The sequence below is a fragment of the Saccopteryx leptura genome, chromosome 6, assembly GCF_036850995.1.
Source record: "Saccopteryx leptura isolate mSacLep1 chromosome 6, mSacLep1_pri_phased_curated, whole genome shotgun sequence".
NCBI classification, from domain to species: Eukaryota; Metazoa; Chordata; class Mammalia; order Chiroptera; family Emballonuridae; genus Saccopteryx; species Saccopteryx leptura.
Window position 1 is genome coordinate 892,261 of NC_089508.1, and position 25,120 is coordinate 917,380.

The following is a 25,120-nucleotide window of genomic DNA, read 5'->3' on the forward strand; positions in this document are numbered from 1 at the left end:
CTCCCCCTCCCCCTTCCCTCTCCCTCTCCTCCCTCCCCCCGTAACCACCACACTCTTATCAATGTCTCTTGGTCTCACTTTTATGTCCCATCTATGTATGGAAAAATGCAGTTCCTGGTTTTTTCTGATTTACTTATTTCACTCCGTATAATGTTGTCAAGGTCCCACCATTTTGCTATAAATGATCCGATGTCATCATTTCTTATGGCTGAGTAGTATTCCATGGTGTATATGTGCCACATCTTCTTTATCCAGTCTTCTATTGAAGGGCTTTTTGGTTGTTTCCATGTCCTGGCCACTGTGAACAGTGCTGCAATAAACATGGGGCTAACAAGATGTGAGCAGAGGCAGAGAGCAACTTCTGGGGCTGAGCCCCTGACGGACCCCCAAGGGCCTGCCCGAAAGGTCAGCCCTGGGCTAGGGGCTCCACCCTCCACTGGCACAAAGCCTCTCCCCCTCCCCCGCAGCGAGAGGGCCCCAGGCACAGCCTTGAATCTGTTTTTATTTCTAAAGAAAAGGGAAAAGCAGCCCTGGATGTTGGGGTCTCCTCTGCTCTGTGCCCCCCGCCCCGCCCAGCCCCCAGTCCAGCCACAGGGTTTTGGCTGAGCCCGGAATCACAGTGCTAACCTGGGACCACAGTGGTTGACAACTCTACAAAAACCCGGCCAGCGCCCCCGGGTGCTAACTTGGGACCACAGTGGTTGACAACTCTACAAAAACCCGGCCAGCGCCCCCGGGGCAGCTGGGGGCCACAGTGGTTGACAACTCTACAAAAACCCGGCCAGCGCCCCCGGGGCAGCTGGGGGCCATCACGGCTCAGCGCCAGATGCACCAGGGGGCTGGGTAGGAACACAACAGGATGGGAGCTCCTTCCAGGCCCGGGGACCACAGGGGAGGGGTGTCCTGGGCAGCAGGCTGGGTGCTGGGGAGCAGCCCCCTAGTCAGGGGTCGGCAGGGTAGAGCAGGGAAACGTGACCCGTGGGGCCAGAGCAAGCCAGGTGTCAGGAAGGATGTCCAAACCCAGACCTGGGGGCCGCGGGGGGCGGGAGGGAGCCTGCCAGGGACACGGGCTGGGCTGTGTCTTCAAGCAGAGAGCAGACTTTCCGGCTTCCCGGGCCCCCTGGGGAGTCTGGCCGAGGTGCTTTCTCCAGCCTCAGCGCCAGGCGCACTCACTGTGCCTATGGTTACTTGGAGCACTGGGGCCGGGGCACCCTGGTCACCGTCTCCTCAGGTAAGACGGCTTCCTCGATCCTCCCCTGTCCCAGAGCTGGAATTCCCAGAGGCTTCTTGAGGTTTCCTCGGGGGTCCGAGGGGGCTGGTCCTGAGGCCACTGGGGTCTCTGCTCTGCAGATGTCTTTTCGAACAAAGGACAGGGGGCCTTTGTTCTGGAAGACAGAGTGGGCTGCGTGTCTGGGGACGCGGGGACCTGAGGAGACAGGGCTTTCTGTGGTTGCCCGTGGCTGGGCAGGGGGTTTTTGTACACTGCCTAATGGGGCTCATGGCAATGTGACAACTTTGGTTACTGGGGCCAGGGGACCATGGTCACCGTCTCCTCAGGTAAGATGACTTCCTCTCCATCTCTTCTGTCCTGGGGCTAAGAAAGAAATTTTCAGAGATTTCTTGGTCTACATGGCACTCTTGGGAGTCCTCAGGGGGCTGGTCCTGAGGCCACTGGGGTGGTCTCTGTTCCACAGAGGGCCTTTCGTTGGGGACAGGGGGCCTTTGCTCTGGAAGACAGAGTGGGATGCGTGTCTGGGGACTCGGGGACCTGAGGAGACGGTGCTTTCTGTGGTTGCCCGTGGCTGGGCAGAGGGCCCGGATTTTTGTACACTGCCTAATGGGGCTCATGGCAATGTGATGACTTTGCTTACTGGGGCCAGGGGACCATGGTCACCGTCTCCTCAGGTAAGACGGCTTCCTCTCCATCTCCTCTGTCCTGGGGCTAAGAAAGAAATTTTCAGAGATTTTTTGGTCTACATGGTACTTTCGGGAGTCCTCAGGGGACTGGTCCTGAGGCCACTGGGGTCTCTGCTCTGCAGATGTCTTTTCATTGGGGACAGGGGGCCTTTGTTCTGGAAGACAGAGTGGGCTGCATGTCTGGGGACGCGGGGACCTGAGGAGTAGAGGGTTTTCTGTGGTTGCTGGTGGCGGGGCGGGGGGCCCGGGTTTTTGTACACTGCCTAATGGGGCTCATGGCAATGTGATTACTTCGATGTATGGGGCTCAGGGACCATGGTCACCGTCTCCTCAGGTGAGTCCTCAACCCCTCTCTCCTCTCTCTCTCTCAGCGTTTTTGGTGCATTTTGGGGGAGAAATGAGGTTGTCTGGGTCTCAGGTCCAGAGGACTGGGGCCAGTCTGGGGTCTCAGGAGGGGGTCAGAAGGAGACTGAGGGTCTGACGGACAGAGAGGGGACTTCGGAGATCCCTCTCCTCCTGGGCTCTGCAGCCAGGGATCTCGCTGGAGGTCTTGGCCACCCTTGGGGTGACCTCTGGGTCCTGTGGCCGTCTCCGCCCTCACTGGACAAAGTCTGAGGTGGACTTGAGGCCTTAGCCAGGCACCAGTTCTTGCCCAGGGTCCTGGCATAGTTGTCACAATGTGACAACTGGTTCGAATACTGGGGCCAAGGGACCCTGCTCCCCGTCTCCTCAGGTGAGTCCTCACCCCGTCCCCACTCTTCACTGCACTTGGGGAGTTCTGGAGAGCCAAGGTCTGGATTTCAGGGGGGCCAAAGTCCAGAAAGGAAGCCAGGGAGCGAGCCCCATGAGCGGGGGCTGGAGCTCGACCTCCCCTCCCCAAGGATGGAGCGGTGTGGGGTCGGCAGGCAGTGTGACTGCCTAGCCAGGGGCTCCGTGGACTCTGCCGTGTCCACTGTGCGGGGCGGGGTGGCCGTCTTCACTGCTCGGACTTCCGAGTTTCAGTTCGGAGCTGTTGGTTCATGGTCATGGGCCCGGGAAGCCAGTGTCTCCTGCGGCCCCAAGTTGGGAAGTGTTGGTGGAGGGGCCCAGGTCCCTCCGGATCACAGTGACTTGGACGATGGGCTTTCTGTGTGGAGCCTGGGGACAGTGAAAGTCTCCGGGCAGCCTGAGGCATTGCCGGGCCAGACCCCTGGTTTTTGTGGGGTGAGGTTGGAGAATGCATTGTTGTGATAACTATGGTATGGACTACTGGGGTCAGGGGACCCAGGTCACCGTCTCCACAGGTAAGAATGGCTCTTCTCGGGCCTTATTTTCTTCTCCTCTTTGTGGGTTTTTCTGGGTATCCGCGGCTGGTCCTCAGAACGCCTCCTCCGCAGGGGCCGGGGCAGGCTGGCCAGGGAGGACAGGGACCGGGGTTCAGGGGCTTCAGAGCCTCTTGATTTTCTGAGGCCTTTCAGAAATTGGAATAATACTGGCAGGTCTGGGAAGTCACCGAGCCCTTGAGAGAGGGGGCTGCGGGTTGAAGGGGCCGTGTTGGGGTGAGAGGCCCGAGCGGAGGGCCAGCATGCTGTGGCGGCACTGCCGCTGTCGGCCCGTCACCGTCACCGGCGTTTGCAGAACCAGGAACAGCGCGGGCGGGCACAGTGCTCAGGGAAACCCTGTTCCCAGAATTAGGGCAGTTTGTGCCAGATGGGATTTTTTTTTCCCCCAAGTCCACAAACTCCTTATAATTTATTTTAAAAATGGCTAGATTGTGTTTAGACTAGATTGGACCTTTTTTTTTTTTTTTTTTTTTTTACCAAGTCCACTAACTTGATGCAATTTATTAAAAATTACTAGATTGTGTTTAGTAGATTGGATTTTTTTTTCTCAAGTCCATTGACTTGATACAATGTATTTTAAATGGCTCAATTGTGTTGAGACTAGCTTGGATCTTTGGGGTTTTTTTCCAAATTCACTAAGTTGATGACATTTATTAAAAATGGGTAGATCGCGTTTAGACTTCTTGACTGGTTAGAAAGAGTGGTCCCGCTGACGGGGGGACACGTCCCCATGATCTCAGGAGGCAGTGTCCGCGGGGAAACGGTTCCTTCTCCGTAAGGGGCTCAGCGAGAGGGAGTGAGAGACAGGGCAGGGCGTCTTAGAAGCGGCTCCTGCGGAACGTGGTTTGAGAAAACTGTGACTTTGAAGATGGGAGAGAATCAAGTGCGTTGCATTTCTCTCTTCATCTTTATCATTTAAGATGAACAGTTGTTAGGACCCTGAGTCCTTTCTGGAGTTGACAGGGGTCGCAAAGGTGGCCCGGACGTGCTAACTTGGCACCATGGCCGCCTCCCCACCAGGGCTGAATCTTCAACCCTAATTAATTAATTAAGGTTTTTGCTTCTTTTTTTTTTTTTTTTTTTAATTATTTGAAGGTTGTTCAGAGTGGATGGAACCCAGCTAGGGACGGTGGTGGTAGGGGTGGGGGGTAGAGAGGACACACACCTGCCAGCCGGTGGCCGGAAGCGAGAGAACAGAGTCTATTTTAGGAAGCAAGAAAACACGGTCGGCAAATTTATAGTTCACGGTTATGAAGAAGTGGTTTCGGGTGGTTTTACCCACAAATCTAAAAGTGTCCCTTTGAGCAAAACAACACCTGGGCGATGTGAGTTCTAAAATAAGACAGAGATGCCTGACAGAAACCAGAAGCTTCCTTTTTTTTTTTAACGACTTGGGTTTAATTTTTCGGTCTTAGCTTAGCCATTTGTCCTTTCTATTTTTTTTTTTCAAAGTAAGATGTTTAAGAAATTTAAACAGTCTTAGGGGCCCCGTTTATCAATGCATTCATGTACTTTTTAAAAAAAATTAGCTGACCCTTCTCAGTGGTAACTAACCTCACGCCGGTTCCCTGCCTGCAAAGGCTGCGTCTTGCTTCTACAGTGACTGTGAGCCCTTCTTTTCAGTTACACTCTGATATTCTGATCACGTTGCCTCTGCTTCAGGGACACTGTTTCAAGACCACTTTCCCGGTATTCCCTTGGAGGACAAATCTTAGGGGAAATGTGTGTCCTTGTCCCAGATGAGTCTCAGTTAAGCGCGTTAGTCGGTGGGCTGAGAGGAAAGCCCTCAGGTCTCCAGGCAGGAGGCGCCCGGTACCATTGCAAGGACGCGTTCTGGCTTGAACTTGCTCCGGCGACGGGTCTGGGAGCGGGCCTGCTCCCGGGCCAGGGACGGGTGGTCCTGGCTTCTGCCGCCAGCCCAGCCCGAGTCTCTGGGTAGTGGATTTGAAGGAATGGCTGTCTGACAGAGACCCCACGGGACTTCTGAGTGACCAGGCAGACATGGTAAGAGAGAGGCAGCCCAGCTGCCAGCCTGCTCTAGGGTGACAGTTGGCTTTGATGGTTTTGTTTCTACTTGAAGGAGATCTTGGATGAGTTGGACGCTCAGCGGAGGCAGAGAGGGGTTGGCTTGGGTGGCCTCTTGAGTGGCCCTTGTCTGGGTCACTCACGTTTAAGTTTCCCTAAAGAATATTCCAAGGAAGGTGGCATGCGCCATTTGTCATCATTGCTACCATAACTATCAATGGTGGTGGCTCAGACAAGGCCCAACTTCTGTTCTCTTTTCGAAAGTTGTGAATGTGGTGCCTCAGAAAGTAGCCCGGGCCTTCCACAGAGCTGGGTATTAAAGGCCAGAATTCTAAGTGGCAAATTCAGAACCATGCTTCTCTCCTGGCCACTGTTAAGGATGATTCTTCTCTGGAGGGAAGGTAGCTAACGTCCGGGGCTCGGGGTAGGGCACAGGCTAAGGGGGACGCGCTGCAGGGACCGCCCCAACCTCTCCTCTCCGGCACAGCAGCAGCGGCTGCCCAGGCCAGTGCTCCCTAATTCCTGCAAGATGTTTTAAAAACTAAAAGTTGCCAGGAAGTATTTTAAGCAGGTCGTTGAAGGAGGGTAGTGTCAGGCACTGCTTGGGAGCTGAGAGCTGGCTGGGACAGAGGCAGAGGCTGGGCCAGGGTTGGGGAACTGAGGTATCCAGGGACAGAAGGCAGGGAGGGGTCCCGGGAAGGACTTGACCCCTGGCCGCACCCGGCTTTACCGTACTCCTAGAATGAGACGGCTTCATCTCAGGCAAGCAGGACGGGTGGACTGGCCCTTTCGGCCCAGAACAAGTGGGTTTTCAGGACTGCCCAGGGCTGCACTGGGCTTATCAGGGCAGGCTGAACTGAGCTGAACTAAAACAGTTTGAATTGGGCTTTCTAGCACAGCTGGGTGAGCTGAGCTGGGTGAGCTGGGTGAGCTGGGCTGAGCTGGGTGAGCTGGGCTGGGTGAGCTGGGTGAGCTGAGCTGGCTGAGCTGGGTGAGCTGAGCTGGGTGAGCTGAGCTGGGTGAGCTGGGCTGGGTGAGCTGAGCTGGGTGAGCTGGGTGAGCTGAGCTGGGTGAGCTGGGTGAGCTGGGTGAGCTGGGTAAGCTGAGCTGGGTGAGCTGAGCTGAGCTGGGTGAGCTGGGTGAGCTGGGTGAGCTGGGTAAGCTGAGCTGGGTGAGCTGAGCTGAGCTGGGTGAGCTGGGCTGGGTGAGCTGGGTGAGCTGAACTGAGCTGGGTGAGCTGAGCTGGGTGAGCTGGGCTGAGCTGGGTGAGCTGAGCTGGGTGAGCTGAGCTGAGCTGGGTGAGCTGAGCTGGGTGAGCTGGGTGAGCTGGGTGAGCTGGGTGAGCTGGGTGAGCTGAGCTGAGCTGGGTGAGCTGGGTGAGCTGAGCTGAGCTGGGTGAGCTGGGTGAGCTGGGTGAGCTGAGCTGAGCTGGGTGAGCTGGGTGAGCTGAGCTGGGTGAGCTGGGTGAGCTGAGCTGAGCTGGGTGAGCTGGGCTGAGCTGGGTGAGCTGAGCTGGGTGAGCTGAGCTGGGTGAGCTGAGCTGAGCTGGGTGAGCTGAGCTGAGCTGGGTGAGCTGAGCTGGGTGAGCTGGGTGAGCTGAGCTGAGCTGAGCTGAGCTGGGTGAGCTGAGCTGGGTGAGCTGGGTGAGCTGAGCTGAGCTGGGTGAGCTGAGCTGAGCTGGGTGAGCTGAGCTGAGCTGGGTGAGCTGAGCTGGGTGAGCTGGGTGAGCTGAACTGGGTGAGCTGAGCTGGGTGAGCTGAGCTGGGTGAGCTGGGTGAGCTGAACTGGGTGAGCTGAGCTGGGTGAGCTGAGCTGGGTGAGCTGAGCTGGGTGAGCTGGGCTGAGCTGGGTGAGCTGGGCTGGGTGAACTGGGCTGAGCTGGGTGAGCTGAGCTGGGTGAGCTGGGCTGGGTGAGCTGAGCTGGGTGAGCTGAGCTGAGCTGGGTGAGCTGGGTGAGCTGGGCTGGGTGAACTGGGCTGTGCTGGGTGAGCTGAGCTGGGTGAGCTGGGCTGAGCTGGGTGAGCTGAGCTGGGTGAGCTGGGCTGGGTGAGCTGAGCTGAGCTGGGTGAGCTGAGCTGGGTGAGCTGGGCTGGGTGAGCTGAGCTGGGGAGCTGAGCTGAGCTGGGTGAGCTGAGCTGGGTGAGCTGAGCTGGGTGAGCTGGGCTGAGCTGGGTGAGCTGAGCTGGGTGAACTGGGCTGTGCTGGGTGAGCTGAGCTGGGTGAGCTGAGCTGGGCTGGGTGAGCTGGGTGAGCTGAGCTGAGCTGGGTGAGCTGAGCTGGGTGAGCTGAGCTGGGTGAGCTGGGTGAGCTGAGCTGGGTGAGCTGAACTGGGTGAGCTGAGCTGGGTGAGCTGAGCTGGGTGAGCTGAGCTGAGCTGGTTGAGCTGAGCTGGGTGAGCTGAACTGGGTGAGCTGAGCTGGGTGAGCTGAGCTGGGTGAGCTGAGCTGGGTGAGCTGAGCTGGGTGAACTGGGCTGAGCTGGGTGAGCTGAGCTGGGTGAGCTGAGCTGAGCTGGGTGAGCTGAACTGGGTGAGCTGAGCTGGGTGAGCTGAGCTGGGTGAGCTGGGTGAGCTGAACTGGGTGAGCTGAGCTGGGTGAGCTGAGCTGGGTGAGCTGGGTGAGCTGAACTGGGTGAGCTGAGCTGGGTGAGCTGAGCTGGGTGAGCTGAGCTGGGTGAGCTGGGCTGAGCTGGGTGAGCTGGGCTGGGTGAACTGGGCTGAGCTGGGTGAGCTGAGCTGGGTGAGCTGGGCTGGGTGAGCTGAGCTGGGTGAGCTGAGCTGAGCTGGGTGAGCTGGGTGAGCTGGGCTGGGTGAACTGGGCTGTGCTGGGTGAGCTGAGCTGGGTGAGCTGGGCTGAGCTGGGTGAGCTGAGCTGGGTGAGCTGAGCTGAGCTGGGTGAGCTGAGCTGGGTGAGCTGGGCTGGGTGAGCTGAGCTGGGGAGCTGAGCTGAGCTGGGTGAGCTGAGCTGGGTGAGCTGAGCTGGGTGAGCTGAACTGGGTGAGCTGAGCTGGGTGAGCTGAGCTGGGTGAGCTGAGCTGAGCTGGGTGAGCTGAGCTGGGTGAGCTGAACTGGGTGAGCTGGGTGAGCTGAGCTGGGTGAGCTGAACTGGGTGAGCTGAGCTGGGTGAGCTGAGCTGGGTGAGCTGAGCTGAGCTGGTTGAGCTGAGCTGGGTGAGCTGAACTGGGTGAGCTGAGCTGGGTGAGCTGAGCTGGGTGAGCTGAGCTGGGTGAGCTGAGCTGGGTGAGCTGGGCTGGGTGAGCTGGGTGAGCTGGGTGAGCTGAGCTGGGTGAGCTGAGCTGGGTGAGCTGGGGAGCTGAGCTGAGCTGGGTGAGCTGAGCTGGGTGAGCTGAGCTGAGCTGGGTGAGCTGAGCTGAACTGGGTGAGCTGAGCTGGGTGAGCTGAGCTGGGTGAGCTGAGCTGGGTGAGCTGAGCTGAGCTGGGTGAGCTGAGCTGGGTGAGCTGGGCTGGGTGAGCTGAGCTGGGGAGCTGAGCTGAGCTGGGTGAGCTGAGCTGGGTGAGCTGAGCTGGGTGAGCTGAACTGGGTGAGCTGAGCTGGGTGAGCTGAGCTGGGTGAGCTGAGCTGAGCTGGGTGAGCTGAGCTGGGTGAGCTGAACTGGGTGAGCTGGGTGAGCTGAGCTGGGTGAGCTGAACTGGGTGAGCTGAGCTGGGTGAGCTGAGCTGGGTGAGCTGAGCTGAGCTGGTTGAGCTGAGCTGGGTGAGCTGAACTGGGTGAGCTGAGCTGGGTGAGCTGAGCTGGGTGAGCTGAGCTGGGTGAGCTGAACTGAGCTGGGTGAGCTGAGCTGGGTGAGCTGGGTGAGCTGGGTGAGCTGAGCTGGGTGAGCTGAGCTGAACTGGGTGAGCTGGGCTGGGTGAGCTGGGTGAGCTGGGTGAGCTGAGCTGGGTGAGCTGAGCTGGGTGAGCTGGGGAGCTGAGCTGAGCTGGGTGAGCTGAGCTGGGTGAGCTGAGCTGGGTGAACTGGGCTGAGCTGGGTGAGCTGAGCTGGGTGAGCTGAGCTGGGTGAGCTGAGCTGGGTGAGCTGGGCTGGGTGAGCTGAGCTGAACTGGGTGAGCTGAGCTGGGTGAGCTGGGCTGAGCTGGGTGAGCTGGGCTGAGCTGGGTGAGCTGAGCTGGGTGAGCTGAGCTGAACTGGGTGAGCTGGGTGAGCTGAGCTGGGTGAGCTGAGCTGGGTGAGCTGAGCTGGGTGAGCTGGGCTGAGCTGGGTGAGCTGGGTGAGCTGAGCTGGGTGAGCTGAGCTGGGTGAGCTGAGCTGGGTGAACTGGGCTGAGCTGGGTGAGCTGAGCTGGGTGAGCTGGGTGAGCTGAGCTGGGTGAGCTGGGTGAGCTGGGTGAGCTGAGCTGGGTGAGCTGGGTGAGCTGAGCTGGGTGAGCTGAGCTGGGTGAGCTGGGTGAGCTGAGCTGGGTGAGCTGAGCTGGGTGAGCTGAGCTGGGTGAGCTGAGCTGGGTGAGCTGAGCTGGGGAGCTGAGCTGAGCTGGGTGAGCTGAGCTGAGCTGAGTGAGCTGGGTGAGCTGAGCTGGGTGAGCTGAGCTGGGTGAGCTGAGCTGGGGAGCTGAGCTGAGCTGGGGAGCTGAGCTGAGCTGAGTGAGCTGAGCTGGGTGAGCTGAGCTGGGTGAGCTGGGCTGAGCTGGGTGAGCTGAGCTGAGCTGGGTGAGCTGGGTGAGCTGGGTGAGCTGAGCTGAACTGGGTGAGCTGGGTGAGCTGAGCTGAACTGGGTGAGCTGGGTGAGCTGAGCTGGGTGAGCTGAGCTGAACTGGGTGAGCTGGGTGAGCTGAGCTGGGTGAGCTGGGCTGGGTGAGCTGAGCTGGGTGAGCTGAGCTGGGTGAGCTGAGCTGAACTGGGTGAGCTGGGTGAGCTGAGCTGGGTGAGCTGAGCTGGGTGAGCTGGGCTGGGTGAGCTGAGCTGGGTGAGCTGGGTGAGCTGGGTGAGCTGAGCTGGGTAAGCTGAGCTGGGTGAGCTGGGTGAGCTGAGCTGGGTGAGCTGAGCTGAGCTGGGTGAGCTGGGTGAGCTGAGCTGGGTGAGCTGAACTGAGCTGGGTGAGCTGAGCTGGGTGAGCTGAGCTGGGTGAGCTGAGCTGGGTGAGCTGAACTGAGCTGGGTGAGCTGAGCTGGGTGAGCTGGGTGAGCTGAGCTGAGCTGGGTGAGCTGAGCTGAGCTGGGTGAGCTGAACTGGGTGAGCTGGGTGAGCTGAACTGGGTGAGCTGAGCTGGGTGAGCTGAGCTGGGTGAGCTGGGTGAGCTGAACTGGGTGAGCTGAGCTGGGTGAGCTGAGCTGGGTGAGCTGAGCTGAGCTGGGTGAGCTGGGCTGGGTGAACTGGGCTGAGCTGGGTGAGCTGAGCTGGGTGAGCTGAGCTGGGTGAGCTGAGCTGGGTGAGCTGGGTGAGCTGAACTGGGTGAGCTGAACTGAGCTGGGTGAGCTGAGCTGGGTGAGCTGGGCTGAGCTGGGTGAGCTGGGCTGGGTGAACTGGGCTGAGCTGGGTGAGCTGGGCTGGGTGAGCTGAGCTGGGTGAGCTGAGCTGAGCTGGGTGAGCTGAGCTGGGTGAGCTGAGCTGGGTGAGCTGAACTGGGCTGGGTGAGCTGGGTGAGCTGAGCTGAGCTGGGTGAGCTGAGCTGGGTGAGCTGAGCTGGGCTGGGTGAGCTGAGCTGGGTGAGCTGAGCTGAGCTGGGTGAGCTGAACTGGGTGAGCTGAGCTGAGCTGGGTGAGCTGAGCTGGGCTGGGTGAGCTGGGTGAGCTGAGCTGAGCTGGGTGAGCTGAGCTGGGTGAGCTGAGCTGGGCTGGGTGAGCTGAGCTGGGTGAGCTGAGCTGAGCTGGGTGAGCTGAACTGGGTGAGCTGAGCTGAGCTGGGTGAGCTGAACTGGGTGAGCTGAGCTGGGTGAGCTGAGCTGGGTGAGCTGAGCTGAGCTGGGTGAGCTGAGCTGAGCTGGGTGAGCTGAGCTGAGCTGGGTGAGCTGAGCTGAGCTGGGTGAGCTGAACTGGGTGAGCTGAGCTGAGCTGGGTGAGCTGAGCTGAGCTGGGTGAGCTGAGCTGAGCTGGGTGAGCTGAGCTGGGTGAGCTGGGCTGGGTGAGCTGAGCTGAACTGGGTGAGCTGAGCTGGGTGAGCTGAGCTGGGTGAGCTGAGCTGGGTGAGCTGAGCTGGGTGAACTGGGCTGAGCTGGGTGAGCTGAGCTGGGTGAGCTGAGCTGGGTGAGCTGAGCTGAACTGGGTGAGCTGAGCTGGGTGAGCTGAGCTGGGTGAGCTGAGCTGGGTGAACTGGGCTGAGCTGGGTGAGCTGAGCTGGGTGAGCTGAGCTGGGTGAGCTGAGCTGGGTGAGCTGGGCTGGGTGAGCTGAGCTGGGTGAGCTGGGCTGGGTGAGCTGAGCTGAACTGGGTGAGCTGAGCTGGGTGAGCTGGGCTGAGCTGGGTGAGCTGGGCTGAGCTGGGTGAGCTGGGCTGAGCTGGGTGAACTGAGCTGGGTGAGCTGAGCTGAACTGGGTGAGCTGGGTGAGCTGAGCTGGGTGAGCTGAGCTGGGTGAGCTGGGCTGAGCTGGGTGAACTGGGCTGAGCTGGGTGAGCTGAGCTGGGTGAGCTGGGTGAGCTGAGCTGGGTGAGCTGAGCTGGGTGAGCTGGGTGAGCTGAGCTGGGTGAGCTGAGTGAGCTGTGCTGGGTGAGCTGGGCTGGGTGAGCTGAGCTGGGTGAGCTGAGCTGGGTGAGCTGAGCTGGGTGAGCTGAGCTGGGTGAGCTGGGTGAGCTGAGCTGGGTGAGCTGAGCTGGGTGAGCTGAGCTGGGTGAGCTGAGCTGAGCTGGGTGAGCTGAGCTGGGTGAGCTGGGCTGGGTGAGCTGGGCTGGGTGAGCTGAGCTGAGCTGGGTGGACTGGGCTGGGCTGGAGTGAACTGAGTTGTATGGTGATAAACTAGGCTAAACGTGACTGGACTGAGCTGAGCTGGGCTAAGCTTGGTGAGAACTTAAGCTGGGCTAAGCTGGGTCCAAGGAAATGGACTGGGTGAGCTCGCCTAACATGGACATCTTTGATGATTGCTTTGTGCTGCATTATTCTGACTGGGCCACCTGGGTCTTGTTGGGCTGAGATGGTCACACAGGATGATCCTGGTCAGCACTGGGCAGACCTCAGCGACCTGGTTGTGATCAGGATGCGTCACATGTAGCCTGTATTGGTCCCATTCACCATACACACCCCAATATCCGGACCCCAGACACACAAGGCTGGACTTGAGTGTGGCTGAGCCTGGGCCGGTGAGGGCTGGGCTCGCAGGGGCTCCTGTGCTCACTGGCAGCCTGCTGGGCTCTCACTGCTGGCCTGAGTGTGCCAGCTCTGATGTCCACAGGGAAGACAGAGCTGGCCTGGGCCAGGCCATCCTGAGCCAGGAGCCAGGGTGGACGTGGTCCTGAGTTCAGGACAGCACTGCCCGAAGAGGAAGGGCCAGGCCTGAAAGGTCCAACACCAAGCCCTCTCCGTGCCACACTCAGAGCTGGCTCCTGAGGCCGGGAGGGCTGCAGTGGTCCCCACACCTCACAGCCTGGACACTGGCCTCTCCACACCGCCACCCGCCACACAGGCGGTGAGGCCTTGCAGGCCTGTGGTGGACTCTGCCCTACAGGGGCAGCCGCCGAGCAGTCGGGCCTGTGACCCTTTCACTGGCAAGATACAGAAAATCACCTTCTCATCCCCTTTTCTCTTTTGTGCCTCTCGGATCCTCAGCGAGCCCTTCTGCCCCAAACCTCTTCCCCCTCGTCACCTGTGAGGGCTTCCAGCCCGATGAGAGCCTGGTGGCCATGGGCTGTCTGGCCAAGGATTTCCTGCCCGTCCCCGTCACCTTCTCCTGGACCTATAAGAACACCAGCGCCGTCGGCAGCCAGGCCGTCAAGGCCTTCCCGCCGGTCCTGAGGGATGGGAAGTACGCGGCCAGCTCCCAGCTGTTCCTGCCCTCCGCCGACGTCCTCCAGGGCACCGACGAGTTCGTGAGGTGCAGCGTCAAACACTCCAATGGCAACAAAGATCTGAATGTGCCTCTCCCAGGTGAGACGGGGCCTCCTCCCCATCCACCAGGCAGGTAAGGTAGGGCCTGGGCCAGGCCAGGCTGATGGACATGTGTCCTCTCACCACAGGGTCCAGGGAACCACTGCCCCCCAAAGTGACCGTCTTCATCCCGCCCCGGGACGCCTTCTCCAACACCAACCCCCGCACGTCCAAGCTCATCTGCCAGGCCACGGGCTTCAAGCCCAAGAAGATCTCGCTGTCCTGGCTGCGGGAGGGAAAGCAGCTGCAGTCCGGCTTCACCACGGGCGAGACAGAGCTGGAGCAGGGCTCCAAGCCCGCGACCTACAGCGTCACCAGCATGCTGAGCATCACCGAGAGCGACTGGCTCAGCCAGCACACGTACACCTGCCAAGTGCTGCACAACGGGGTGACCGTCGAGAAGAACGTGTCGTCCCTGTGTAACCCCGGTGAGCGGTCTTGTCCTCGGGGGTGAGGAGCCCCCCAACAGTTAGGTGTGCCCGCAGGTCGGCAGACCCTGCCCCCCGCCAATGAGGCCAGCTGCTCCCGAGCCTTGGCTTCCCGGAGAGGCCAAGGGCGGGGAGAGGGCCATGCAGGGCAGGCGGTTCGAGGCCGCTTGTCCAGCTGGGGCCCCAGCATCCTCTCCAGCAGAACCCCAGGGCTCCAGAGAGGCTCGGCCGAGTCTACACCTCTGCCTGGTTTCACACCCAGCCAGTCACTCAGACCCGCTTTTCCTGCCCCAGGTCCGTCCACCAACGTCCAGATCTTCACCATCCCCCCCTCGTTCGCTGACATCTTTCTCACCAAGATGGCCAAGCTGACCTGCGTGGTCACAAACCTGGCCACCTACGACAGCCTGAGCATCTCCTGGAGCCGCCAGAACGGCGAGTACCTGAAGACCCACAGCATCATCTCCGAGAGCCACCCCAACGGCACCTTCAGCGCCACGGGGGTGACCAGCGTCTGCGTGGAGGACTGGGAGAAGGGCGAGAAGTTCACGTGCACAGTGACCCACACGGACCTGCCCTCGCCGCTGAAGCAGACCATCTCCAGGCCCAAGGGTAGGCCCCGCCCCGCTCCTCCCGCGGCGCCCAGGCCCTCCTGTGGTCTCCCCGCTCTGGAGATGCCACGGGCAGGGCCAGGGGCGCCCCTCTGGTCCCACCCCCCCCACCTGAGCTCACCGCTGCCTCTCCTCCTGCAGAAGTCGTCAAGCACATGCCCTCTGTGTACGTCCTGCCGCCGACCCGGGAGCAGCTGAGCCTGCGGGAGTCGGCCTCGGTCACCTGCCTGGTGAAGGGCTTCTCGCCCGCAGACCTGCTGGTGCAGTGGATGCAGAGAGGGCAGCTGATGTCCGCCGACGCGTACGTGACCAGCGCCCCGATGCCGGAGCCCCAGGCCCCCGGCACGTACTTCGCCTACAGCATTCTGACCGTGAGCGAGGAGGACTGGAGTGCTGGAGAGACTTACACCTGCGTCGTAGGCCACGAGGCCCTGCCCCACTTGGTGACCGAGAGGACCGTGGACAAGTCCACCGGTAAACCCACCCTGTACAACGTGTCCCTGGTCATGTCTGACCTGGCCGGCACCTGCCAGTGACCCTCAGGCTGCCCCTCCAGAGTGGTGTCCAGAGCCTCCGGCTGACCTGTCGCTGTGTGTGTGCATGCATGCAAACTGACTGTGTCACAGAGGTGGGATGTTGCATTCTATAAAAATTAGAAATAAAAAGATCCATTCAAAAGATACTGGTCCTGAGTGAGCAATGCTCTTGCCTTCTGGGGTCATGGCTGTGCTGCCCCCACCCTGTCTCCCCCACTGGCCTCCCACCTGCTACTGGAAGCCCTGAGCCCTTACAGAGTGCTCACAGCTAGCACAGCCAATGCTCACTGCTCCTCTGCTGCTGCTATGGGCACATGGGGACATGGCTGTGCAACACACATGCACACACAGAGAGACACATGCATGCATGCACACAAGCATGTGCACAGATATGGACACACGACACACACATGAAGTGGGCACGGGCACAGAAACATGCACACTTCCACAGGTGTGTACGTGCAGAGGCACTTGTGTGTATGTGCACATGCAAACATCACAGATATGCACAGGCATGCACACACAGACATATATGTGCATACACAAGACAAGTGCAAAGATATGGACACAAAAAAGCACACATAGACAAACATGTACACAAATGGACATGCACACAGACACATGCAGTGGACATGGGCATACAAACACATGCACATGTGCAGACACATGCAAAGCTCTGGACACAGATCTACAGAAACATACTCATACACACATGCACTCATACACAGGCATGTGCAATGCACATGCATGCACACATGCATACAGTATGCCCACAGAGGTGCATACATATACACAGGCACATGCACAGACACAGACATGTGCACACAGAGGCACACACATGCACACGGACACAGACACATGCAGTGGAAAGGACATATAGACATTTGCATACACCTGCAAAGATATGGACACACATACAAACACAAAAATACAGGCACACTCATATACACATTAACAGACACAGTTACATGCACACTCATACACCCATGCCCACACGCACAGATACGTACACGTAGGGATTCATACATGCATGTACACAAACAAATGCACGTGTATGGATGTGTACACGCAGAGGCGCAAATGCACATGGATGCAAAAATACACATGCAGTGGACATGGGCACACAGATACATATACATGTGCACACATGCGTGCAAAGGCATGGACACATGCACAGAGACATGCACACATGCGCACAGGCTCATGGATACATGCACGCTTATATACATATACATACACAGTCACAAACACACATGGGCACTCCCATACTCTAAAGGTCATAAACCACATCTGTACACAGACACATGCACACACAGATGCTTGCACACTCGGGCACATGCCCATGCCGGTACACATGCATGCACTTGTGCACAGAGACACATTAATGCACACAGATGCCCACCCCGGGTGCCCTGGTCACTTGGTTCCTTTGCACACCCGCCTGCCTCTCTGCACTGCACTTGCTGAAAGGCTTCCTGCACAAGGCCTGCTTGTCCCCTCTCTCAGCTTGAAAGTGCACCCATGGGCTAGCCCAGCCAGGTGTCTGACCAGGGCCACCATCCTAGGCCCCTCTCTCAGCTTGAAAGTGCATCCATGGGCTAGCCCAGCCAGGTGTCTGACCAGGGCCACCATCCTAGGCCCCTCTCTCAGCTTGAAAGTGCATCCATGGGCTAGCCCAGCCAGGTGTCTGACCAGGGCCACCATCCTAGGCCCCTCTCTCAGCTTGAAAGTGCATCCATGGGCTAGCCCAGCCAGGTGTCTGACCAGGGCCACCATCCTAGGCCCCTCTCTCAGCTTGGAAGTGCATCCATGGGCTAGCCCAGCCAGGTGTCTGACCAGGGCCACCATCCTAGGCCCCTCTCTCAGCTTGAAAGTGCACCCATGGGCTAGCCCAGCCAGGTGTCTGACCAGGGCCACCATCCTAGGCCCCTCTCTCAGCTTGGAAGTGCATCCATGGGCTAGCCCAGCCAGGTGTCTGACCAGGGCCACCATCCTAGGCCCCTCTCTCAGCTTGAAAGTGCATCCATGGGCTAGCCCAGCCAGGTGTCTGACCAGGGCCACCATCCTAGGCCCAGGGCAAAGGGCTCAGAGAGCCTCCTGAGCTGGCCGGCTGCAGCTCCTCAGGGACACCCCAGCCCTGTCCAGGCTGTTGATGAAAACAGTAGCACCCGCACTGATCTGTGAACAGAAATAGCTAGGCGTGGCCTGGGGGCAGGAAGGCTGATCCGGTGGGCTCTGGCCCAAGCAGCAATGGGAAGAGAGATCATCTGTAGCAAAAAGTGAGGGACACCAGAGCCTGAGTGGGTCTCCACTCCCAGCAAATGGCAGTGCTCCCTTTGGGCCACTTTTTAGACACCCTATGTTCTTGGACCTTTGGAGACCTGGGCTTCAGATGCCTTCAAAAGCCCGTCTGTGTTGGGGGCTCCAGGCCCCACTCTGTGTGTCAGCCTGTCCATACGAAAATCACTCCCTGCAGAGCTTCAGGGGTCTGCCTGACCCTTGGGTCCAGAACCATGAATTCTAGCAGGGCAGACAAGCCAGCCAGAGCCCTACGCAGCCTCTCACAAGTGCCCTCCAGTCCGAGAAGGAGAGAGAGCGAGAGTCCCTCTGAGGAAACAAGGAGGGAGTCCCCCCTGGCCCAGACATCTACCCACCCCCCCTGCTACCCCCAACTGAAGGTGGCAGAAGACCCTGCTCCCAGCCTCTCCGCCCCAGGTGGCCCTGGCCCTGGCTGTCCCACTACCCCTCCCCCTGGCAGAGTCCTGCTTCTCCCATCCCTTGTCTGTGAGCTGCTCTGTCACCATCCCCGAACCCCAGGGCTCTCGAGTCAGGTGCCTTTGCCTGGTCCCCCACTGGGCTAGCCGGGGCCTAGCCGGGGGGGCCTAGCTCACACCAGGCTCAACCCTCCCCCAACCCCTGAGATAACGTCTGCACCCTGCACATTCCTCCCTCTTGCCCTCTGCTTCTGCCCACCGCCCCCTCCTGCCCAGCCCAACCCTCCTCCTTGGGGAGCAGCACAGCCAGGGGCTGAGGCAGCTGGAGAATGGACAGACTGGGGGTGGAATGGGGGGGGGAGTGCTTTGAGAATGGGCAAAGCCTGAGCCCCGTGTTGTTTCCCTTGCAGAGGGGGAGGTGAGCGCCGAGGAAGAGAGCTTCGAGAACCTCAACACCATGGCCTCCACCTTCATCGTCCTCTTCCTCCTCAGCCTGTTCTACAGCACCACCGTCACCCTGTTCAAGGTCAGCAGGCTGGGTGGGCGGACAGGGCGGCAGAGCAGGGGCCCCCGCCCCAGCCGGGCGGAGCGCCTCACGCTGTCTCTATCCCCCCGCCCCCGCAGGTGAAGTGACCCCTCCGGACAGGAGCGTGGACACCAAGGAGGCGAACCGAACAGGGCGCCCAGGGGGCGGAGCCTGGGCCAGGGCAGGTCTACTCGTCTTCGTGTCTTCCCTGCGCCGCCCTCAACTTCCAGCGCTAAGAAGCGGCTTCTCTGGGCACGGGCAGGGACGCGGAGCCCCCACAGCCCCGGGCTCTGCCCGGCCCCACTTTGCAATGTGTGCGCTTATTTTTTTCAAATAAACATGTACATTTTCTCTGTGAAGCTGCTTCCTCATGGAGGTTTGTTTTCGTTGTTTTTGCTTTTTTCCCCCCAAAGCCACACCTGTTGTGTCGTGCGAGCCTCCTTGGGTGATCCTGATTCCCACGAGCGTGTGGGAAAGGCAGGACCCCTCCCTCTGCACAAGTCTGGGCAGAGGTGGTGGTGCCCCTGTGAAGGACGGTAGCGCGTACGGTGGTTCCCGGCCTGGTCTCCCCAGAACGTGGCCCAAGAGGAGCTAGGCTCGGGGCCTCCAACGTGGTCAGCAGGGCCCACTGCCCGGGACACCGGCAAGACCCACGGTCTTTGTTCGCCGCCGTTCCTGGCAAGCTCGGCCACTTCGAGGCCTTGTCCCGTACCTAGCAGCAGGAGTGGGGTGTGTGGGCAGGATCCAGGGGCAGACTGTGACCAGGGAGCGGTCTGGCAGTGCGTGACAGGGAGGCAGGCGAGCAAGAACAGGCTCCCTCCACCGTGTCACTAGAAGGAGGGCAGGCAGCGGCCGGGCCCGGGAGCAATGGCAGGGCATGGGGCGTCTGGAGGTGGGAGCCACGCGAAAGGGACGTGGGGACGTATGTCAGGGGCTCACAGGACTGGGGGCGCCCAGGGGCCAGGCAGAGTCCAGACCAGTTATGGTAGCGGGGGTCTGGGCAGAGGCAGCTTGGGGGGAGGCAGAGAGGACCCAGCAGGGCCAGGGTCTGGGGAGGTGGCAATTCCAATGCAGAGGGGCCCTGGAGCTCCACCGGCTGACTACCACAGGGTGTCCGGGGCCTGAGTGTTGGTCTGGCCCTGAAGGGTGACTGTCCCAAGACAGAACTGGTACAGGATGTGGGTCCCAAGGGAAATCCATCCCCCTGCCGTGGCCTGTGAGTGGACAGCTTCCAGGCCCCAGCTTGGCTGGTGAAGTGGGTTCTATCCTGGCCCAAGCTCACAGGCTGGGGCAGGGAATGTGGGGGCCACTGGAGCCGGGAGAACGAGGTTCACACAGCCCGGCTGGGGGCTCTGAAGCAGGTGTGAGCCGGCCGCTTGGGACAGCACCCGTGAGAGTGTCCGAGGGTGTCGTGACAGAGAACCACAGACCGAGCAGATTAAACCACAGAAATGTATTCTCTTGGGGTCAGGAATAGGAGCAAGGCGGGGCAGGCTGCCCCCGCCACCAGGGCGGGTAGGTGCCACGGTCCTTTCCTGCCGTCTCGGCGTTCCTCAGCTCACCCTCCCTCTGCCTCCCCGGGCACGTGGCCTCGCCTGTGTGGGTCTGTCTGTCCCCCAATTCCCCTTCTCATAACGTCACAGTCACGTTGGATCAGAGTTCCCCTCACTCATCACATCCTCAGTCATCCTAATAAGGTCACGTCCTGCGGGGCTAAGAGGATGGCATACCAATGCACAAACTGAGGGGACACGACTCAAGCCATACCTGTCCACCGTCTCCCCCCCCCCAAAACTCACATTCTTCTCACAGGCAAAAAATATACTCCATCCCAACACCCCGCAGGGCTTTACCCATGCCAGCGTCAACTCTGAGCCCAAATCTCGTCTAAATCAGGTGCGGGGGAGCCACCAGTGTGACTGGTCCTGGGGCCTGACTGTTCCCCCACGTAGTGGACTGCGAAACCGGACAGGGGACCCCCTGGCGGGACAGCCACAGGGCCCGCATTCCCACTCCAGAGGCAGGATCCAGACTGGAGGAAGGTAGGGAGGGAGAGGAGGAAGGGAGAGAGGGAAGGAGAGAGGGAAGGGAGGCCATGGCACCCAGCAATTCCGAGCCTGCAGGGCAAACCCTGTGAGATGTAGAGGCCCCAGAACACCCCTCGGCTCCGTGCTCTGTCTTCGGGGCCTGTGTGGCAGCCTCCTCCAAGCAGCAGCCTGGGCCCTCAGGGCTCTGGTGGCAGGGGTGCCCCGCCTCCCCTCCCCCTTTGTGCACATGGCCGCAGCCCCTGTGGCTCTGCCTCCAAGCCAATCTTCTTCCACTTCATCTTGTGGGTCTTCAGACCAGGCAGGCCTGCTCCTGCTTCCTCTCCCTCCCCCGCTCCCTCCCCCGCTCCCGCTCCCTCTCCCTCCCCCGCTCCCGCCCCCACTCCCGCTCCCTCTCCCTCACCCTCACCTGCTCCCGCCCCCACTCCCGCTCCCTCTCCCTCACCCTCACCTGCTCCCGCCCCCACTCCCACTCCCTCTCCCTCCCCCGCTCCCGCCCCCACTCCCGCGCTCCCTCTCCCTCACCCTCACCTGCTCCCACCCCAGCTCCCGCTCCTGCTCCCGTAGGGCTCGCCAAAGCCTGTGGGCCCTGGACCACCACCACCACATGCTTTTCCTGGCCGGTACCAAGCCGTCCGTGCAGGAGTCACGGGCACGGCCCCTGAGCCACACCTCGGCCCTGTTCCCGGAGCATGCTCTCTGAACAGGCGGAGAACCCCCTAGGCCTGCCCGTCCTCGTCCCTCCTCTCTCTCCGCCCGTCTCAATGGGGCCACACCTCCAGCAGGTTGCCCAGGAGCCCCACTTTGCACAAAACGGTGGGACAGAATGCAGCCACGGCCACGGCCACTTTCCAGCAAGGGTCTCCCACCTCCTCCAGACTCCAGGGCGCAGGTCCCCACTCCCGGCCGAGGCCTCGATGCGGGCAACCTTGAACATCCCCCGTGCGTGACCATGGGCGTGTTTTCTAGCTGGAACAGGTCTCCCTAAGCCCTTCTTCCTTCCCCGGGGTCCTGCACAGAATCACCTTTGACGCCCCCGTTTCTACCCACCGACCTCCTTGGGCCAGTTTGGGTTTTTCTAACCCGGTCCTAAAGCCACATCCACGCAGGAGCCACGCAGGTGTGGGTGGCATCACGCCGCACTTCTGGTACCAAAGTCTGCACTTGTTTTCTATGGGCAGGCGACTCTACCCAACTCCCACAGAGCCGGCAGCTTAAACAACAGAAATTCACCGTCCGGGTCCTGGAGGTCACAGGGGCATGCCCCAAGGCTGTGAGGGGAACAGCCAGGGCCTCCATCCTGCTCCACGTCCTGCTGGCACCCTCGGCTGGTAGAGCCTCCTCTTCACGTGGCCTCTTCTTGTGCGTGTTTCTGTGTCCACGGCCCCCTCCTGTGAGGACACAGTCCTGTGGGATTTGGGCCCACCTGACTCCAGCAGGACCTCACTCCCCTTACAGGGAAGGGGGATAGCTCTCTCGTGCGCGAAAGCCCAGGAAAAGATGGGGCAGAGTTGCCGAATGCTCGAAAGAGCAGGGAGACGAACTCTCCCACCAGGGGACCCACGGAGAGGGAACAGCACCACCCACCCAGCCAGACAGACTGTGTGCCGGCTCAGTCAGAGGGACACGTGGCCCTGTCCCAGCAGTGACAGGCAGCGTGGTGGCTGGGGGACATGGGAGGCGGTGAGAGCCCGGGGAAGGCGCCCAGGAGAGACTAAGATACAGCAATGAGCCCTGGGGGACCCAGACAGGAACCCCACGTTGGCTCGGCCATCTTGGTCACTCAGGACTGCACAGAAGGGACGAGGGAGCTGTCAGCCAGCCCGTTAGGGCTCTGGCCGTGCTAGGACCTGCCAGAACCAGTGCCCAGTGCCTGTGAGTGACAATCCTACCACGTGCAGGCCCGGAGTGCTACAGGGTGTCCGTCACCTGTCTAGACGTTGGCTGAGGGAGCCATCGCCCCGTCCTACCCCAGGACTATGCTGAACTCCCTCTCTGAGGCTAAGGCCACCTACAGGCTGGTCCCCTACAGGCTGGTCCCCTACAGGCTGGTCCCCTACAGGCTGGTCCCCGAGCAGCAGAGTCTCTGGGAGCTGGAGTCAGGGACCGGAGGGTCCGATCCTGCTGCTGCTCGGTGACCCACAAGCAAGTCCAGCCGTGCCCTGCCTCCACTGCTGGACAACTGAGGCTCCAGGCCCAGTGCCCAGGGCGCACCCTGAACTGAGGTGTCCCTCTGCCCCTCAGCGGCTCCAGGGGAGGGGGTAAGACAGGACATGCACAGAGCTGGGAGTTCAGGGGTCCCAGGGGTAGGACAGGGGTTTGCCCAGGCCTCCCCTGCAGGGCTGCCCCCAGGCCCTCAGGACCAGGGCCTCTCCGTTACCCACCGCTCTGTGCCTTCAGGAGCTCCCAGCCTGAGTCCCCGCTCTGTCTGTCTTCCAGATCTGGTCGTGCACCCCTTGATCTCAAACTGCACAGCCCCCCCAAGAAGGCAACAACGTGGTGCTGACCCACATGGTGACAGGGTTCAACAGGGTCAACTGGCCCTCGTGGGTGCGGGAAGATCCCAGGCATCTGTCCGTGCTCATCGAGAAGGATCAAAGCTTCACCTGCTTCTCCACCCGGGTCGTCAGCTGGAAGCCCGGCCCAACCAGCTGCAGCTCCGACAAGGAATCCAAGACCTTCCAGTGGCCAGGTGGGTGGCCTCCAGCACGTCCTGGCACCTTCCACCCAGGGCCTGACACTATCCTGAAGCAGGGACCTGGGCCCTGACCGGGTGCCCAGCGGACCTTCCGAGCAGCTCCCTACCCCTCCCGGCCCTTGGCTGTCCCATTGTCAGCATTTAAATCGGGTCCCTCAGGCCTCTGTCCCCGGAGTGCAAGGGGGCAATGGATGAGCGTAAAGGTACCCTAGCCCAGCCCACCCTCCACCCTGCCCACGTCTTCCCGTCTGCTGGCAGCCCCTCCCACCGGCGTCCACAGCGCCGTCTGACTTGGGCTATTCACTGCTCCTCTGATTTCAGCCTCTTGGGACACTCAGGCGCCTTTCACAACCCACGTGCCAGCCCTACCAAAGGACCCCACCCCAGCCCGCACCACGACCACGAACCCAGGTGAGAAACCCCCATGCCGGCCTACGACCACCTGCCCGTGTCTCAGGCTGCCTCCTTCAGGCAGCCCTTCATGACTGCTCCTAGAAGTCTTTAAGTCACACCCTGGTCAGGAAGGGTGGGGCCCTGAACTTATGGCTACTGAGCACCTACAGTCGTGATGGCAAACCTTTTTATAAAAAAATGCCCACTTTTGCAGTGCTGGTCAACCTGGCCCCTCCCGCCCACTAGTGGGCATTTCAGCTTTCATGGTGGGCCAATCGCAGTGCCGTTTGGTTGCTCCGTTACCTGCCCACCATGAAAGCTAGAATGCCCACTAGTGGGCAGGAGGGACCAGGTTGACTCGCACTGCAAAAGTGGGCGTTTTTTATAAAAATGGTTCGCCATCATGGACCTACAGCATGCCAGGCCCTGCGCTGGGAGCCACCAGGTGTCTCATGTGCCGGCGGCCTACCCAGGTCACAACACAGGCAGTACAGTGGACGAGAAAGGGCCCACGGGGCAGAACCAAGACTCCCACCCTGTGGGCCTGGCTGAGACAGGAGCTCATCCCGGGGCTCTTGTGGGGACATGTTGCCAAGGCAACCAGGAGTGCAGCACCCGAACCCCTGACACTCACAGAACCACCCACAAGGTTATCGGTGATGGTGGTGGACCCAGTGTCTGCCACACAAGAAGAGGGTCCTCTCCTCACTGCTCGGAACAGGCAGCCAGCATGGCGGAGATGGGCTGGACACACAGGGAACGCTGGCCTACTGCGGATGGCCAGACGTCCAGACATTGCCCCGGGGCTGGAGTCTGCTCTGGCTGTGCGTGTCCAGAGGTGCCCTGGGAATGGTCTCTCCAGCTTCAGATGGATGGGGACACGTTTATTATGCGTCCCTTTACAGCAAGGGTGCCACCCGCCCCTGGTCTGCTGCAAATCTGTGGCCCGATAACTTGTTGGTCACTCACACCCTACACCGTAGATTGGATGGTCCTTGAGCACTTAGCAGACAGTCACAAGCGCCAAGCGGACAGAGTCCCACCAGAACCAGAAGGCACACACTCAGGGAACACTGACAAAGGGACCATGCAGGCACGGGTGGGTCTTGGGACCTCAGAACGTGGGAAGACAGAGCTGCACCCTCACAAGCTTGGGGCACGGGGAGGACACAGCCCAGACCACGGTGGACCAGGAGGAGGCCCTGCCTCACCTGCCCCCTCTCCACACAGCACCCACCCCTGACCGCACCCAGCCGGAAGCCGAGAAGCAGGGAAGCCCAGTGGACACCTTCCTCGGACCTCAGTCTCCCCCTCACACCCTCTCAGCAGCCCCTCCGGCCATCACCACCGCCCTCAAGGATGCAAAGTCTCCAACGGCTTCCAGCAGCCTGAACACGACCAGGCTTCCGCCCACTGCTGCCACGGCGCCCAGCAGCCTTGCCCTCCGGGCCCTGACCACGCCGGGCACAGCAACCTCTGCCGGGGCGGCCCTCTGGCTCCTGTGCGAGGCGTCCGGCTTCTCGCCTCCTGAGCTCCTGCTCACCTGGCGGGAGGACCAGCGCCGTGTGGACCCGTCGCGGTATACCACCGCGGCCCCCGCGGCCCAACCTGGGAACCTCACGTTCAGCACCTGGAGCGTCCTGCGGGTGCCGGCTGCCCCCCCCCCCCGGCCCCAGCCGGCCGCCTACACCTGCGAGGTCAGGCACACGGCCTCAGGGAAGCTGTTCAACACCAGCTGGAGCCCGGAGCCTGGCAGTGAGTTGCCCACAGGTATGGGCAGGGCCTTCCGTCCACATCGCCCCGGGCTCAGGGCCGGGGAGGGGGCAGTGACGGGCAACTGCGGCTGAGGCTGGGGTTTTGTGCCTTTCTCACGGACAGCCC

At 60.7% G+C, this 25,120-nt stretch overlaps 2 gene segments (V, D, J or C); both read left to right on the forward strand.

Moving 5' to 3' along the window:
* Positions 1–18,225, forward strand: part of LOC136407738 (immunoglobulin heavy constant mu-like) — a 318,310-nt gene extending 300,085 nt beyond the window's left edge. The window contains 7 exon segments of the C gene segment in view: positions 1,195–1,231; positions 12,971–13,288; positions 13,378–13,716; positions 14,011–14,328; positions 14,469–14,801; positions 17,988–18,103; positions 18,202–18,225. Coding sequence covers positions 1,195–1,231; positions 12,971–13,288; positions 13,378–13,716; positions 14,011–14,328; positions 14,469–14,801; positions 17,988–18,103; positions 18,202–18,210 — 1,470 coding nt within the window.
* The window catches only part of LOC136407741 (Ig alpha-1 chain C region-like), a 113,518-nt gene continuing 90,986 nt past the window's right edge, over positions 2,589–25,120 (forward strand). The window contains exon 1 of the C gene segment in view: positions 2,589–2,650.